The following is a 15659-nucleotide window of genomic DNA, read 5'->3' on the forward strand; positions in this document are numbered from 1 at the left end:
CCGTCGTATGAATACATCTGCGGATGTCTCCAAATTACATTCTTGTACTTATAACATGTGTAAATGTTGAGTTCTGCTCAACCCGGGGCTACAGGGCGTCGACGGGAGCTTGCACTTCCACTACCGTCCATACACAGGCTCAATCAAACCGAGCCTGCAACATTTTCGTTTATGTCGTGTTAGGCGACCTGTGGTTTTCCACTTTTTATTTTATCCATGCGTCGGCGTCCCGATTTGGTTAAGTTTTTGTATGTAAGCTGGTATCTCAGAAACCACTTGTGGGAATGGATTGAAACTTCACACACTAATTCACTGTGATAAATTGACTTACACTGCACAGGTTCCATAACTGTATTTTGTATAACTTTTTATTAAGGTTTTATATGTAAGCTAATACTTCAGTACCTACTAATGGAAATGGATTGAAACGTCACACACTTGTTCATTGTGATGATCTGACATGCAGGGCTCAGGTTCCATAACTCACAAAATTATGCCATTTTTTCGACTAAGCAGTTGCTTGTTAAATTTTTGTATGTTAGCTGGTATCTCAGTACCCACTCATGGGAATGGATTGAAACTTACACAATTGTCAATTGTTATGAGCTGATATACATTGTACAGGTTCCATAACCCTTTTTGCAATTTAACAAAATTATGCCCCACCCCCCGCACACACACACACACACTTTCGACATGCCATACCAGGTGTATATCTGTGATACTTTTCTATTGCGCTTTAGGAGTACACAAAGAGGACTTATCTACTTTCTAAAGGTTGAAGATTTAAACTAACATTCTGTATTTACTTTTGGCAAATTGTTTGATTTTCATTTGACTGATAATTTGTGGGGCGATTAGGGTTAAGGTCATACGTTCCTCTTCAGGTTTTTAGCTCGACTATTCGAAGAATAAGTAGAGCTATCCTACTCACCACGGCGTCGGCGTCGGCGTCACACCTTGGGTTAAGTTTTTCGTACCAGTCCACATTTTGACAAAGTCTTTTGAGATAAAGCTTTGAAATTTTCAACACTTGTTTACAATCATCATGGCCAGTTATAGGCAAGAGCACATAACTCCATCAAGGATTTTGGCTGAATTATGGCCCCTTTTGACTTAGAAATCATGGTTAAGTTTTTCGTACCAGTTCATATTTTGACAAAGTCTTTTGAGATAAAGCTTTGAAACTTTCAACACTTGTTTACCATCACCATGTCCAGTTATAGGCAAGAGTACATAACTCCATCAAGGATTTTGGCTGAATTATGGCCCCTTTTGACTTAGAAATCTTGGTTAAGTTTTTCGTACCAGTTCATATTTTTTGAAAAGTGTTTGACATATGGCTTTGAAACTTTTATCACTTGTTTAGTATAACAGTCTCTATCTGTAGGAAAGAGAACATAACTCTGTCATCTATTTTGGCTGAATTATGGCCCTTTTTGGACTTTGAAATTGGTTCTGTTTTCATACAAGTCCATGTTTTGTCAAAACTATTTGACATATGGCTTTTAAACTTTGAACACTTGTTTATCATTATGATTTCCATCTGTAGGCAAGAGTACATAACTATTTTGACTGAATTATGGCCCTTTTTGGACTTTGAAATTGGCTCATATATTGCCATTTAGTGCAAGACTTATCGAAATCAAAGTAATACAGGAACATTGTTTGTCTAATCTATTTATTTCTTTTGTCTGAATATCCGTGGAAATATTTTGACCATATTCTTCAATTAATTCTTCGAATAGTCGAGCGCGCTGTCATTAGACAGCTCTTGTTTTATTGCAGTTAGAAGTTCTGTAAAACGTTGCAGTTTATATTTTGAAACTTTCGAATTACATAGGTTGATGTACTCACACCCTCTCAACGTACAAGGTTGTTACTATACCTGTCCATTATTAACCTGTACCTGTCCATTCTTAAAGTATCCATTATTTTAAGAATGGACAGTTACAGGTTAATAATGGACAGGTATAGTAAAATAATCGTGTGTTTAGAACGGTATCGGTACAATAACCAATATAATGGACAAAACTAACAAAGGATTACATCACAGCCGTGTTTTAACTCAGGAGAGAAGCTGGCTACTATGAAATTTGCTCCATTGTAGATATTAGAATTTAAAATGTTTTACTTCAGTTGCATTTTATATATATATACTGAGGGGTGGGGGGATGGCATTCCAAAAAGCTGAGTTCTGTGAACGATTCTGTAACTGGACGAAACGGCACACGATACTTCCTTTCCCAAAAACTACTTTTGTAGCTTTGACAAAATAATGATGATGTTGTACGTTTTATGAATTTTAGTATTAAAAGTTTTAGCCACACCATGAGAAAAACAACATAGTACATTTGCGACCAGCATGGATCCAGACCAGCCTATGCATCTGGTCAGGATCCATGCTGTTCGCTTTCAAAGCCTATTGCAATTAATACCGTTAGCGAACAGCATGGCTCCTGACCAGACTGCGCGGATGCGCAGGCTGATCTGGATCCATGCTGATCGCAAATGCACTATGTTGGTTTTCTCATGGTGCGGCTCAAAAAAATCATTTAAAGCAATCGATATATTTATGTTTTGCGATAGAAGGGTTGTTAAATGTAGCATTTTGAATATTCCTTCTTATTCTTTGCCTACATATCTAATGCGAAAAAAGACCAATGCAGCACACACAATATCATGATACAATGGTACGGTTTGGCTAAAACTGCATGAAACTGATAAAATACTTTATGAAATACACGCTTTAACTGTTAGTCATAAAATCAACGAGATCATGTTATCAGTTGGATATTTAAATTATGCTATCAGTCGAAATAGATATAGTTTGCTACTTGATTTATTAATAGGTTAGCTATTAATAGCTCATTTTCAACATTTAAAAAAAAAACTTTCATGCAAAACATATCACTTGAGCAATTATGAAACGTTTATTGAAGTGCATTACAAATTACGTATATGTCGCCACATATATCTATATATGATTGACTATAACAATATATAATCAACTGAAAGTTTGTCAAACTTCACTATGAATGTAATATTCATAAGCATAAGCTTTTCAACTGTTTTATTTTATTTAAGCGATAATATAAGTAAACGGGTGGTCTAAACATTTGCGGAGATCCGATTCGTATGTAGGATAAAGCGTCTTCTCGCGTCTGGGCCGAGCAACTGAGTGAGCCAAACTGTTGCAGCAAGTCTCCGTTCACTCAAGCATCAGCGATTCCTCGGAGAGGATGGCCATCCCAGGCAAAACGCATATGCAGTATTGTCCGTTCACCAGAGCCTCGGTGAAGCCTCAAAGAAGAGAACTATCCGAGGACGAACGCACTCATGTACATGCGTCCTGCCCGAGACAGCTCCTGCCCTGTAGACTCACCAGAGCCCGAGGGACGGACACCCACCGCAGCAGCTTGGAGAGTCACTAAGCCCTAAATCCTCATACGTATAGTTAGTTCTCCAGACATTTTTTTCATCATGTGAGCTACTGGGAAATGATAACAGATATGAATTAAAATAAATATTTTAGAATTTGTTTACACACATTTAACTTTGTCGATAGCTAGTGCAACAAAGAAGAGGAAAACGACACCCTAACTATATACTTTCATGCCCTCCAAAACAGTAAGTCTGGGTGAAATGTTCCCCGCCAATATACAATGTTAATATGTCGGAATTCAGCTGCCTTTTTCCAAACACACTTATTTAACTGTATCATTTTTATGATGCGAATTCTCACTAAAATACTACTACTTAGATAGTGAATTGATTAAATGATAGATAGTTATGCATTACTACAGTAATGAAAATACAAATTTAGACAAGTGTTTTGTTGACAACCTTGTGGCTGATAAATATTTCTATGTTAATTTTCTGCTAACCGATACATGTAAAGTCAGCATCATGTTAGAAAAAAATATCCACTAAAATTGTTTATATGTAACAATGCTAGTAATACATGATATTTTAAACCATTGGTTTCACATACATCCCAACACTGTCAGTTTATTTATTTTAGCCCGCGCTTAGCTCAATAGGGAGAGCGCAGATCTACGGATCTAGGGGTCGTGAGTTCGAGCCCTGGGTGAAGCGTATGTTCTCCGTGACGATTTGATAAAAGGCATTGTGTCTGAAATCATTCGTCCTCCACCTCTGATTCATGTGGGGAAATTGGCAGTTACTTGCGGAGAAAAGGTTTGTACTGGTACAGAATCCAGGAAAGCTGGTTAGGTTAACTGCCCGCCGTTACATAACTGAAATACTGTTGAAAAAACGGCGTTAACCCCCTCCCCCACCCCGGAAAAACTAACAAACAAACAAACTGTCAGTTTATTTAGGGATGAAATGAAAATTGGGATGTCTAAACAAATTCTAAAGCGCAATTTTTCGTTCGTGAGCTCAGTTGTAATAATGAAAAATAAAGACACGACATTTTAGTCAATAAGAAAAATAAGTTTAAAACGGGATGACTTTCTAACCCTTACGTGGATGAGATAACAAAGGTAACCAGTTTTGAACCTCATTTACAATTACTGGGGTTAATTGATAAAATGATCACAACTTGGACATCACTTCTTGACGTTGTCCTAGGCACTCCTTGACCAGATCCACAACTTCCCGTGCAGTTCCCCATGACAAAGCTACGCCATCAGAACCATGGCCATAATTATGGATTACCTAAATGTAAAGCAAAACAACAGCAATATTGACAATGCCAAATTAGACACACCACAGTAATTTATTTTCACGAACATATACAATTATACCATCGTTTTCATATCGCTCTCGATTCGAATGTTTTTTTCGAAAGTCGAATACCGTTCTTATTTCGAATGGCTAATGTTGTTCTAGGTTTGAGAATCCGATGCACATATTTAGATTCTATAAAAAACATTTATATTAAACACGAGTGTACACGAGTAACTTGATGAGCCGACTGTCCTTAATGAGCCTTGTAATAAAACAAAAATAAAATTTAACAGAACATAGGTGTAAGATATATCAGATATAATATATAAAGTTTGATAATAAAAGCTTTACCTCTAGTGTCCCGTTTCCAAACTTTAAAGTCTCTTTTTCTAGTCTTATCCCCTTTCTGCAAGGTCTCAAACCAACCCACGTGTGATCAACCTTTGCTGCCTACACGAGAATTCCAAGAATAAAGTTACGCTTAAGTTTCTTAAAGCTGATATTTACAGTGATCTAGCAACAGATGTGTTCAATATTGAACTATTATGTGAGTATAACAAACCAGTGGGCATTTAAAACGTCTTTTGTACATCGTTACGAGATATATAGCTTTTAAATGTGCATCCTTATGTTTGATTCTGCAATAACTTTGATATATTCCATGCAATATGTTAGTAATTTGAAAGGCAATCAAATACCAAAAAACTGTGCTTGCTTTACTTTTTTTGTTAAATATGATGGTCAGTAAGGCACTGTTTATTTAACATGTAAAAACCTTGAAATCTTTTTTGTCTTCATTTTTATGAATAAATGAAAACCTTAAATTCAAGAAAATGATAAAAACTACACGGATACTGTTTTCAGGCCAAATATATATTAAATTCTAATTTTCAGTTTCTGGTACTAGCAATAGGTGAATCAACCTTTGCTGCCTACACGAGAATTCCAAGAATAAAGTTACGCTTAAGTTTCTTAAAGCTGATATTTACAGTGATCTAGCAACAGATGTGTTCAATATTGAACTATTATGTGAGTATAACAAACCAGTGGGCATTTAAAACGTCTTTTGTACATCGTTACGAGATATACAGCTTTTAAATGTGCATCCTTATGTTTGATTCTGCAATAACTTTAATATATTCCATGCAATATGTTAGTAATTTGAAAGGCAATCAAATACCAAAAAACTGTGCTTGCTTTACTTTTTTTGTTAAATAAGATGGTCAGTAAGGCACTATTTATTTAACATGTAAAAACCTTGAAATCTTTTTTTTCTTCATTTTTATGAATAAATGAAAACTTTAAATTCAAGAAAATGATAAAAACTACACGGATACTGTTTTCAGGCCAAATATATATTAAATTCTAATTTTCAGTTTCTGGTACTAGCAATAGGTGAATCTTAGTGTGAAAGATTTTATTCCATGGTGCTTGATTCTGTAATAGTCGACATTTTCAAAACTTTAAACGTCCAAATCTTCAGGTTTTTTAAACATAAACAATATGACTTAAGATATGCTGCAAACTTAATATCTAAATTGGACATCCACTTAACACATTTGCAAACACATCACACACATTTTCTTGATTTAAATACCCAGCGCATTCTCCTACAGGTATCGATAAACGTACATATTTCTGACAACATTAAACATAGGTACACAAAAAATTGCAAAGCAGAAATTTCGTAGCAATATCTAATGTCTTACCTTTAGACCAGGTATGAGTTTTCTACATCTTTGTAGTATATCTTCTGTCTCATTGCTCTCAACCTTTAGTGATTCCTTTCCGTTTTGTTTAAATCCACCAAGAGCGATGTCATTTTCCCTAAGTTTGTAAAAAAGCAACAAAACAATTCTGTTACTGATAACATATGTTTATTTCGAGGATGGGTATAAAACCAACGGCACAATATCCAACAGGAAGTCATGTTCGGAGAATTCGGCTCCTTAAAACTGTATTCGTACACTAGTGTAGGTATACTGGAAGATGATATAAAATATGAACGAGTATATATAAGATATATCGTACGCTTAAATACATGGACACAACGAGAAAATAACAGAACACTGTGGGGCACCGCCTTTGGGCGGTCAGTGACAAAACCAACATTTTGAGAGGTTAAAGCGAAAACTAAACCCCATCATGTACAAAGTATCAGGACAGTATAAATAAAAGGAACCTCAGCCAGGTGCATCCCTCACGTCACGAAAATCACCATCCACTTAAAAAGACAATCATAACAGAAACGTTTCCTCGCTGAATTTATCCCGACAAACAACATTTACTTAAAACCGTCATAGGAGAAATCTTTCCTCATTCATGTATATTTAGCCATATATGTCTAAAATGTGTCATTTAATGAGAAATATATATACATGTATGTACATAAACCTAGCAACACTAAATAGCAACGAAATAACATTTTCTTTAAAATCGTACGAGATTTTCTTGTGTTTTTTGCCGATGCTTAAAAACTTCACTTTTCACCATAAGTATGTGACGATTCTTGCACTTTTAACGACTTTTAATGTATAAAGTTTATGAATTACATCTGTGTATTAATTACAAAATGTATAATAATTTGTGCAAAACTAGATAAAACTCATATATTTTGATAGTTGTTCCTTATGGTGTAGTTCCAGATTAAGAAAGCACCAATGTTGCGCTACAGGTAATAATAAAATCAAATCTATACGACAATCTTTTGGAAGCTTAAATCTAAACCAAAGAAAGAAATAGCAGGCTCGATGTGACTGAGATTTATTAGAGGAAAAGAAATATGCAATACACCCTTCAGACACCTAACGTAAACCGGAACTAAACTTTGCTTGGTGCCTTTGACGCGTAAATTACCCGCCCATCATTTAGATAAACTGCTATAAGAAAACAGTGTATATAAAGAAAGTACTTTGCTTCGCTGAATTGATTTGATTATTTTTTAGACACAATATGAAAGACTCGGCACCTGGGTGACCTTTAGGCGGTAACACGACAGATCCCCGTTAACACCTGAACTGCTAGTTTTGCACTGGAACATTGACATTTTATGATACTGCTTAAAATCTAAGTCCAAAACAACGATTAAACCTACCCCGAAATCATGTATGTGACATCATCCGTATTTACCCAGTGCTTTATCCAGGGTGCCTTCACCTAGACACGAAAACAATTAAAATTAGTTTTTTTTTTATATCAAAAACATACAATTCAGGCGATTGTTCTTCATACATGCAATTTTAATAACGTAAGATTTATTTGTCTCTTTATATATATTTATAGCACAAATCCAAGAAGATGTGATATTTGTAACTTTTCTGTAAAGAATAATGCGTTTCTCTAAAGTATAAAACTTAAACATTGTGGGGTTTCAGAATATATGAACATGATTCTATGACAGACTGTACCCTAACGATTTCTCCTCTTGCAGGAAACATGAGCTTGTCTCCCACTAGCTCTCTACTGCCAAGGCCACAACAGTTGATCAAAACATCACATTTATCTACAAACTTGAGAACATAATAATTTATTAACCCAAATCAAACCTCCAGACTTTTTAAATGAATAATATGTTTTAACTTATTATCACAATATGATTTATGATACACCTGTGGACTTCTTAAATTAGACACCTAACATTTAAAAAAATAATCATTTTTAAAACACACATATTCTTGAAAATTGATTAGCTTTTTGTAAAAGATCATTACATTTTTTTATTCAAATGACAGAATGACAAATAACAAAAGTAGTAATTGTACGCATAATTAAACCTTGCCTTTATGAATAGGATTCTCTCGTTATAACCTCATTACACATTGATTACTCATTTCTGTAATTCCTGATTGTGTGGTCAATGTAGTTAATAAAGAATTGATGGTAACGTTGAGACGAAATATTCGTTCAAAAAAGGATCATTTCTAAATTACACCGCAAAAGTACAACTTGTACATAATACTAGTACATATAGCTTTGGCATAATGTATGACAAAAGTATTCAAACATATCTTGAAATTATATATGATATTCTCATAAATAAGTATTACTGCGCTTATTACAATAATGCTGGCTGAGATTTCTACATACCTCATTCATACGGGTTATTTTTCTCTTTTCCAACTGACCACCACCGTCTCTCAGTCTGTAATTACTACACAACATATCATCCTTTACATATTTACTGGTATATCAAATTCTTTAATCTCAAATATATGAAAGTCAAGTGTGCCTTGCTAATTACAAAATTCTAAATTCTAAATGCAAAATACAGAAACTCTGTTTTAAAAGAGTCCTTTAGAGAAGAGAAAAAGTTATATACTGAAGGTCAATGACATGATGTATTTGTCTATTTCGGCAGCTCTACGCGATTTTGAAATCTTGGTTGAAATAATAGCTAAGCGTTGATCACATTTTGCATTGAACAATGAGCATTTGACATTTCAAATTTGACAATGGTCTTTCATACAAATAAGATTATGAGCCTTCTCACATCGCAAATGTATCCTCTTATAATTATAAGCATACGATAACGTCTTATAATGTGCGGCCTCAGTGATTAGAAATAAATATGGTAAATACATTTAGAAATAAATATATATACCTACATATTTTTGTAAAGGTCTTTTAGATATCGAGACAGATAAATTGACACTGACCTCGGAGCGTATGGCTATAGAAAGATACAGGTCACAAAAGCGATGAGAATATCGTGCCAATCTTCAGTTTTTGACCTAGGATCACCCAATGTATCCAAACGTTTAACGGTATTTTATACACTATATCCAGCTAAAGGAACTATGTCAAAGTTTTTCGGTTTCTATTTTCAAATTAGATTCATGCCCATATGTACGACAGTGGGTAATACACAATTAACCATGCAAAACAGACCATATAAATAATTTGAAAACAGATGTCAAAAAACTGTGACTCCATCAAGAAGAAAATACTGCATAAAATTCATTTTGATTAAAATCATCTCCAGTTAACGCTACGCATTGGATCTGACGACAGGCGTTTGTGACCTTCACCAATCAGATCATTGCTTTCAACATTTTGAAAGTGAAAGTAGAAGTTTAAAAAAAATCTATATTTAACCTGGGATTTCGGTTTTTGATATATGTGAATGCTAGAAGTATCACGTACGGGTTGGTTTATAAATCTAATAAGAAAGCTTATAGTAGAAACACAGGAGAATTAATTGTTTTTCTTATTTTATCCATTCAAAATTGAAAAGCGTTTGTAGGGGTACTGGAGGTAAAGTGCCTTAAATATAACCATCGATAAGTACGTGTTTCTCTGTGGTGTACTGGTGAAGAAATCAGGAAAATAATTACTGCCGCGGCGGCCCGGGTTCAATTCCCGAATGGGGCGTGATTTTCTCTTGATTTCCCTATTTTTAGCTCACCTGTGAGTTGTTGTGATCGCTAGATGTTTGTCTGTCTGTCTGTCGTCTGTCAACATTTAGCTTGTGTATGCGATAGAGGCTGTATTTTTCACCTGATCTTCATGAAATTTTGTCAGAATGATTACCTTGATGAAATCTAGGCAGAGTTTGAAAATGGGTCATTTGAGTTTAAAAATTAGGTCACTAGGTCAAATAAAAGAAAAACATTGTGTATGCGATAATAGGCTGTATTTTTTAACTGATCTTCATGAAATTTTGTAAGAATGATGATCTTGACAAAATCTAGGCAGAGTTTGAGAATGGGTCTTCTGGGGACAAAAACTAGGTAACTAGGTCAAATAAAATAACCCTTTTGTATGCGATAGAGGCTGTATTTTTTAGCTGATCTTCATGAAATTTGGTCAGAATGATTACCTTGTTGAAATCTAGGTTGATTTTGAAAATGGGTCATCTGAGGTCAAAAACTAGGCCCCTAGGTCAAATCTAAGAAAAACCTTGTGTATGCGATAGAAGCTGTATTTTTCATTTGATTTTCATGAATTTTGGTCAGGATGATTCCCTTGATGAAATCTAGGTCAGGTTTGAATATGGATCATCTGAGGTCAAAAACTAGGTCACTAGGTCAAATCAAAGAAAACCCTTTTGTATGCAATAGGGGCTGCATTTTACATCAGATCTTCATGAAATTTAATCAAAATGTTTGACTGGATGAAATCTAGGTGGAAAATGAATATGTGTCATCTAGTGTCAAAAACTAGGTCACTCGGTTAAATTAAAGAAATACCTTGTGCACACAATAGGGGCTGCATTTTACATAAAATATTCAAAAAATTTAGGCAGAATGATTGCCTTGATGAAATCTAGTTAAAATTAGAACATGGGTCATCTGTGGTCAAAAACTAGGTCACTAAGTCATAACAAAGAAATCGTTGTGTATGCGATAGAAACTGTATTTTTTAATTGATCTTCATGAAATTTGGTCAGAATGATAGTGTTGATGAAATTAAGATCAAGTTTGAATATGGGTCAGAATGATAGTGTTGATGAAATTAAGATCAAGTTTGAATATGGGTCATCTGAGGTCAAAAACTAGGTCGCTAGGACAAATCAAAGAAAAAATGTTTTATGTGCAATAGAGGCTGTATTTTCAATTGATGTTGATGAAATTTGGTCAGAATGATTGCCTTGATCAAATCTAGGTCAAGTTCGAATGTACATCATCTTGGCTCCTAAACTAGGTCACTAGGTCAAGTTGAAGAAAATACTTGTTTACACTTAAGAGACCATAGTTTTGGTCCAATCTTAATGAAAATTGGTCAGAATATTTGTTTCCGTGAAATCACTAGGTAAAACATGTTTACACTGTTATGGTGTGTTTCTCAGGTGAGCGACCTAGCGCCATCTTGTTTAAAGATAGTTTAGAAATAAAATCTCATGTTTTGATGTTCATAATATAATGAAACTTTTATTCTAAAGAAACTCTATTTTAGCCAAAATCTGAGTCCAGTCCCTTTAATCTCGTCTGATTGGTTCAAATAAGAATAGATTGGTGGGAATAAAAAAAATAGAAATCCGATTTTACAGAAGATGAATTTAGTCAGATTGCATAAAATGTAGTGAAACTTTGGTAAGTTTTTGTATTCCTTTAGTAAACTATATCTTTTGAAGTCATCAGCTCTATATTTTATTTTGTTTGATATAATTGTCTGATTTAAAAGACCTTTAAAAAATTATAGGTTTAATTTGTTTCTAAATATAGCACAAGCTACAAACCATTGAAAATATAGTTAACCTTAAGCCTGCTGGCGGCAAGTGATTCTGCCTTTGCGACCAGTGCAGACCACGATCAGTCTGCACATTCGTGCAGTCTGATCATGGTCTGCTCTATTCGCTATTCAGTTAGTAAATTTTCAATGAACTCATCTTCGATTAATAAATGGTATTGCCAAAATTGAATGATGGACCAGTCCATTTTAGAAATTTAGCAGGGTAAGGGTTAAACAAAATTTCATAAAGCGTTACACTCCACCTCTTAATGACACTCGGCTATGTCCGTGTGTTTACGTATTCACGTTATGCAATCGGAATTCGTCGGATATGTATATAGAACAATGTGCAAAATGCTTCCGAAATAGCCGCCAGGGAATGCCGAAATCGCACATGGAGAAGTTTTTTATTTGCCATTTGTCATTGAATATCTTACATACTGCTGCTGCTAAACACTAAAACGTTATCATTTTACAAAATAAATAAGCTTAACAAAACAGTTTGATATCTCTGATATTTAAGATCAATGTTCCTTTAAATATAGATCTTGCCTCAAATTTTCAACGTCTGATCCATATTGAGTTTGTGAGGTCGGGATAAACAATCCGCCAGAACCATAGCTTGTTGTGCCTTCATAAAAGTTATTCGCGATAACCTTAACACATGCATTAGGTATGCTTCTCTGATATTTACTGCAGTTGATAATCCGACTACCCCTGCCCCTAAAACTACAATTTTTACACCCATACTACACTAACAGCACATCACAACACTTTCTAATTTAAATGGGTTACACAGTATTTATGCCTGATAACGAATAGAGGTTACACATGCAATTTAACATGCAGTTACATAGCGAAATAGGCTCTTATCTTGACTTTGTGTTATCGTCATACCTTAACACTAGTAACGTTAATAAACAAGTTGACAAAATGAGTTTGGACGAACGTTTCTTTTAAAACGGAATGAACGTCAAGAAATTATATAAAGGAAGTGTTGTGTACATTTTGTACAAATAAAACCTCTGTTTGTTTAATCGGCCATCGTTAAAAGGGCTGCACATCCGTACTTCAAAAATATTATCATGCTCGAAGTCTTCCTTTTGGTGCATTAGCAATGATGCCCGAAAGCTAATATTGCATTACTGGCCAGTTTAACGTTTGGGGTTAAACTAATACCAACATAAATATTTTTGGTGTAGAATAATGTAAGGAAATGAAACACTGAAAAAGTCCTAAAAAATATCATGGCACAGTTTAAATTCTGAAGTAGACCTAACATCTAGTGGCCGTTGTTGTGGACCATATGCTGTATTGTTCTACTACTGATATACTGTGGTATAAATATTTGCTTTGAATATCAGAAAAAAATAATTTAAGATTTTTTGAAAGTACTCGTAGGCTACGTAAGTATTTTACCATCTTTGTCAGAAAGGGTTGGTGTGTCAAAATTCCGAACATAGGTGTCAAAATTTAGAACATTACAGAATTTCTAGTTAAATCTATAAATACATATTTCTAAAACAAACACCCGCATATGAGTTAATATGGGCTGAACACCAAACACGTGTATCTCATACTCGGAAACAAGAATAAAAAAATCATAGGGATTCCAAACACGAAAATGTATTCGCAATGTTACAGCAGATGGGCGGGGTACTTGATAACATTAATATTTGCTCGGAATTTATAAACAGTTACAGCAATTATTTTTAAAATGCTTTTTGAAACTGCATTATCATGTAATGCACGAATGTGAATAATGATACTGATATTTCGTTTGATTGATTTTATGTTAGATAAATCTGCAATACTTTGTTTAAAATCTAAAGGAAGCTATTCTTAAATACCACCTAATTCACATATAAACGACGGTGTCTAGGTACCTACTTGAAGGAGCCAGCACAATGCCCAACTTTATAGTGCTGCTCACTTGAATATCACGCCGTAGACCCTCAGTCCAAAAATGTATGTTTATATTTTTAAACGTTTGAAACGAAATCTTTTAGACAGTAATTACTGTTTTCACCCGCAGACTTCTCTAACAATTGGAAAGCATGAACACTAACTTGCCAAGGTCTCCACATGTTATTCTAGAACAGTGTGATATAAGTGTTGGAAGTATTCTATCCCTTTCAAATGAAGCCATGTTACAACAAAAAATAGTCTAACATCTACAGGGGTGAATGAGGATCGGTCTCTGGTAATAGAACCACAAATAATTACTGTAAAAAAGAAAAATGTAAGTAACTGTCGAATTGTTATTACTTTTGTGGATTTAAAACATACGACTGTGTAATTGTTATTATTTTTGTGGATTTAAAACATACGACGAGATTATACATCATTTGTTGCACGTTCAAGTTTTAAAAGTACACAGAAGAGCAGGTTCTCTAACAAAATACGTCAGAGGAAATATCAATATTTAAGGTAGAAATGCATTAAAGATATGATTCATTCATCTTAGCATATGTATGAATTAAATTGTAATATTAAATGTATGACATAATAAATTAAATTCAATTTATATTAAAAGTTATTCAAAGGAATGACTACCAGAAGTAATCATTTAAACTTGCAAAATCCGCGATAAAAGTACTTTCTACAGTAGTCCGGAGTGTCTTCCTCCACTGTCAAAAGCTGGATAAGACACCATACGATCTAAATTATAACAGTGTGACTGTAACCTGAACAAACTAAACAAAACTTTCTATAGTACTGCCAGTATCTTTCGTATGGTGAAGAAATGACAATGACCCGAGTGCTTGGTAAAAACTTAACCAGGGTGCGAAGGATTACAGTTATATTTGACAAAGCCGCTTGAAATAAAACAGAGTCAGTTTTATAATTGATTAGGTTTTGGTAAGTTCACTACCAATAATACGTTTTTCATACAAAGAGATGCATATAGACATCGGAGATAAACGTCAACAGCCGAGTGCAGCGACAGTATTAGCGGCCGTATTCACAGATTGTTCATTAACAAAGACATTTGCGTAAAAATTTGGAGTTTTGTCAGATTTTTCAGATCGAAGTAATTGTTAGAGAATTTCTGTAAATATAACGATCGTTTTCCGACCAGAAATTGGAAATGAAAGCCACGTCCATTACTTAACAAAACTGCCAAGTTGAATATCAAGGATTGGCTTCATATCAACGGAAATCAATCAAAAACGCTACCTACCCATTTACTCCGGGGTTATTTTTCCAGCGTTTTTTTTTGTCCAGCGGGTGTCAGCGGGCCGCTTATCCAGTGTGAGTACGTGAATTGATAAAAAAGGTTTTTTATATTAACAACAAATCATTAAATATGGGGTATTTCGAATCATCAAATTATTTTCTTCTGTCGTATTCTATACCAAACAGTTGTTTTTTCATTACTTGTGTCTCAATACTCCTTCATCACCCTTAAATATTCACAAGTGATATTCCATTCATGTGAAAATGTCTTGAATTCACATCAGTAGTTATGTTAGTTTGGACCATTAAACATGCTGTTATGTGCTTCATTGACTAATGGTTTGTTTCAGTTATAAGAATAACAAATTATATTTTTTTATTGTTTTAATTTTTAAAATTTAAACCTTTTCGTTAACATAGCATTCCAAAGCCTGTCTCACTAAACAAATGTCCATAGTTGACATCTAGATTTAACAATGAAAAACAGCAATGTTCAGCAAAACGGAATACCCGGATATGACTCAAAATAGCCGAATGGTATTCGAGAAAATTTATATGTTAGGAAATGCAAGTGCTATTTCATAAATCAGATAATTACTGACAATTTATTTTCT

The 15659-nt window shown here is 34.2% G+C and overlaps 1 protein-coding gene across 1 annotated transcript; it reads right to left on the minus strand.

Moving 5' to 3' along the window:
• Window positions 1–264: 264 nt before the first annotated feature.
• Window positions 265–12613, minus strand: LOC128553282 (D-aspartate oxidase-like; the record flags this gene model as incomplete). The annotated part of the gene is given in 9 exon segments (XM_053534413.1): window positions 265–275; window positions 4599–4683; window positions 5047–5145; window positions 6405–6522; window positions 7790–7851; window positions 8103–8204; window positions 8782–8836; window positions 12418–12553; window positions 12556–12613. Coding segments are annotated over 9 exon segments (726 nt in total), but the record flags the coding sequence as incomplete, so codon positions are not given.
• Between the last annotated feature and the right edge of the window lie 3046 nt (window positions 12614–15659).

This window comes from Mercenaria mercenaria, unplaced genomic scaffold (assembly GCF_021730395.1).
Source record: "Mercenaria mercenaria strain notata unplaced genomic scaffold, MADL_Memer_1 contig_3671, whole genome shotgun sequence".
Lineage (NCBI taxonomy): Eukaryota > Metazoa > Mollusca > Bivalvia > Venerida > Veneridae > Mercenaria > Mercenaria mercenaria.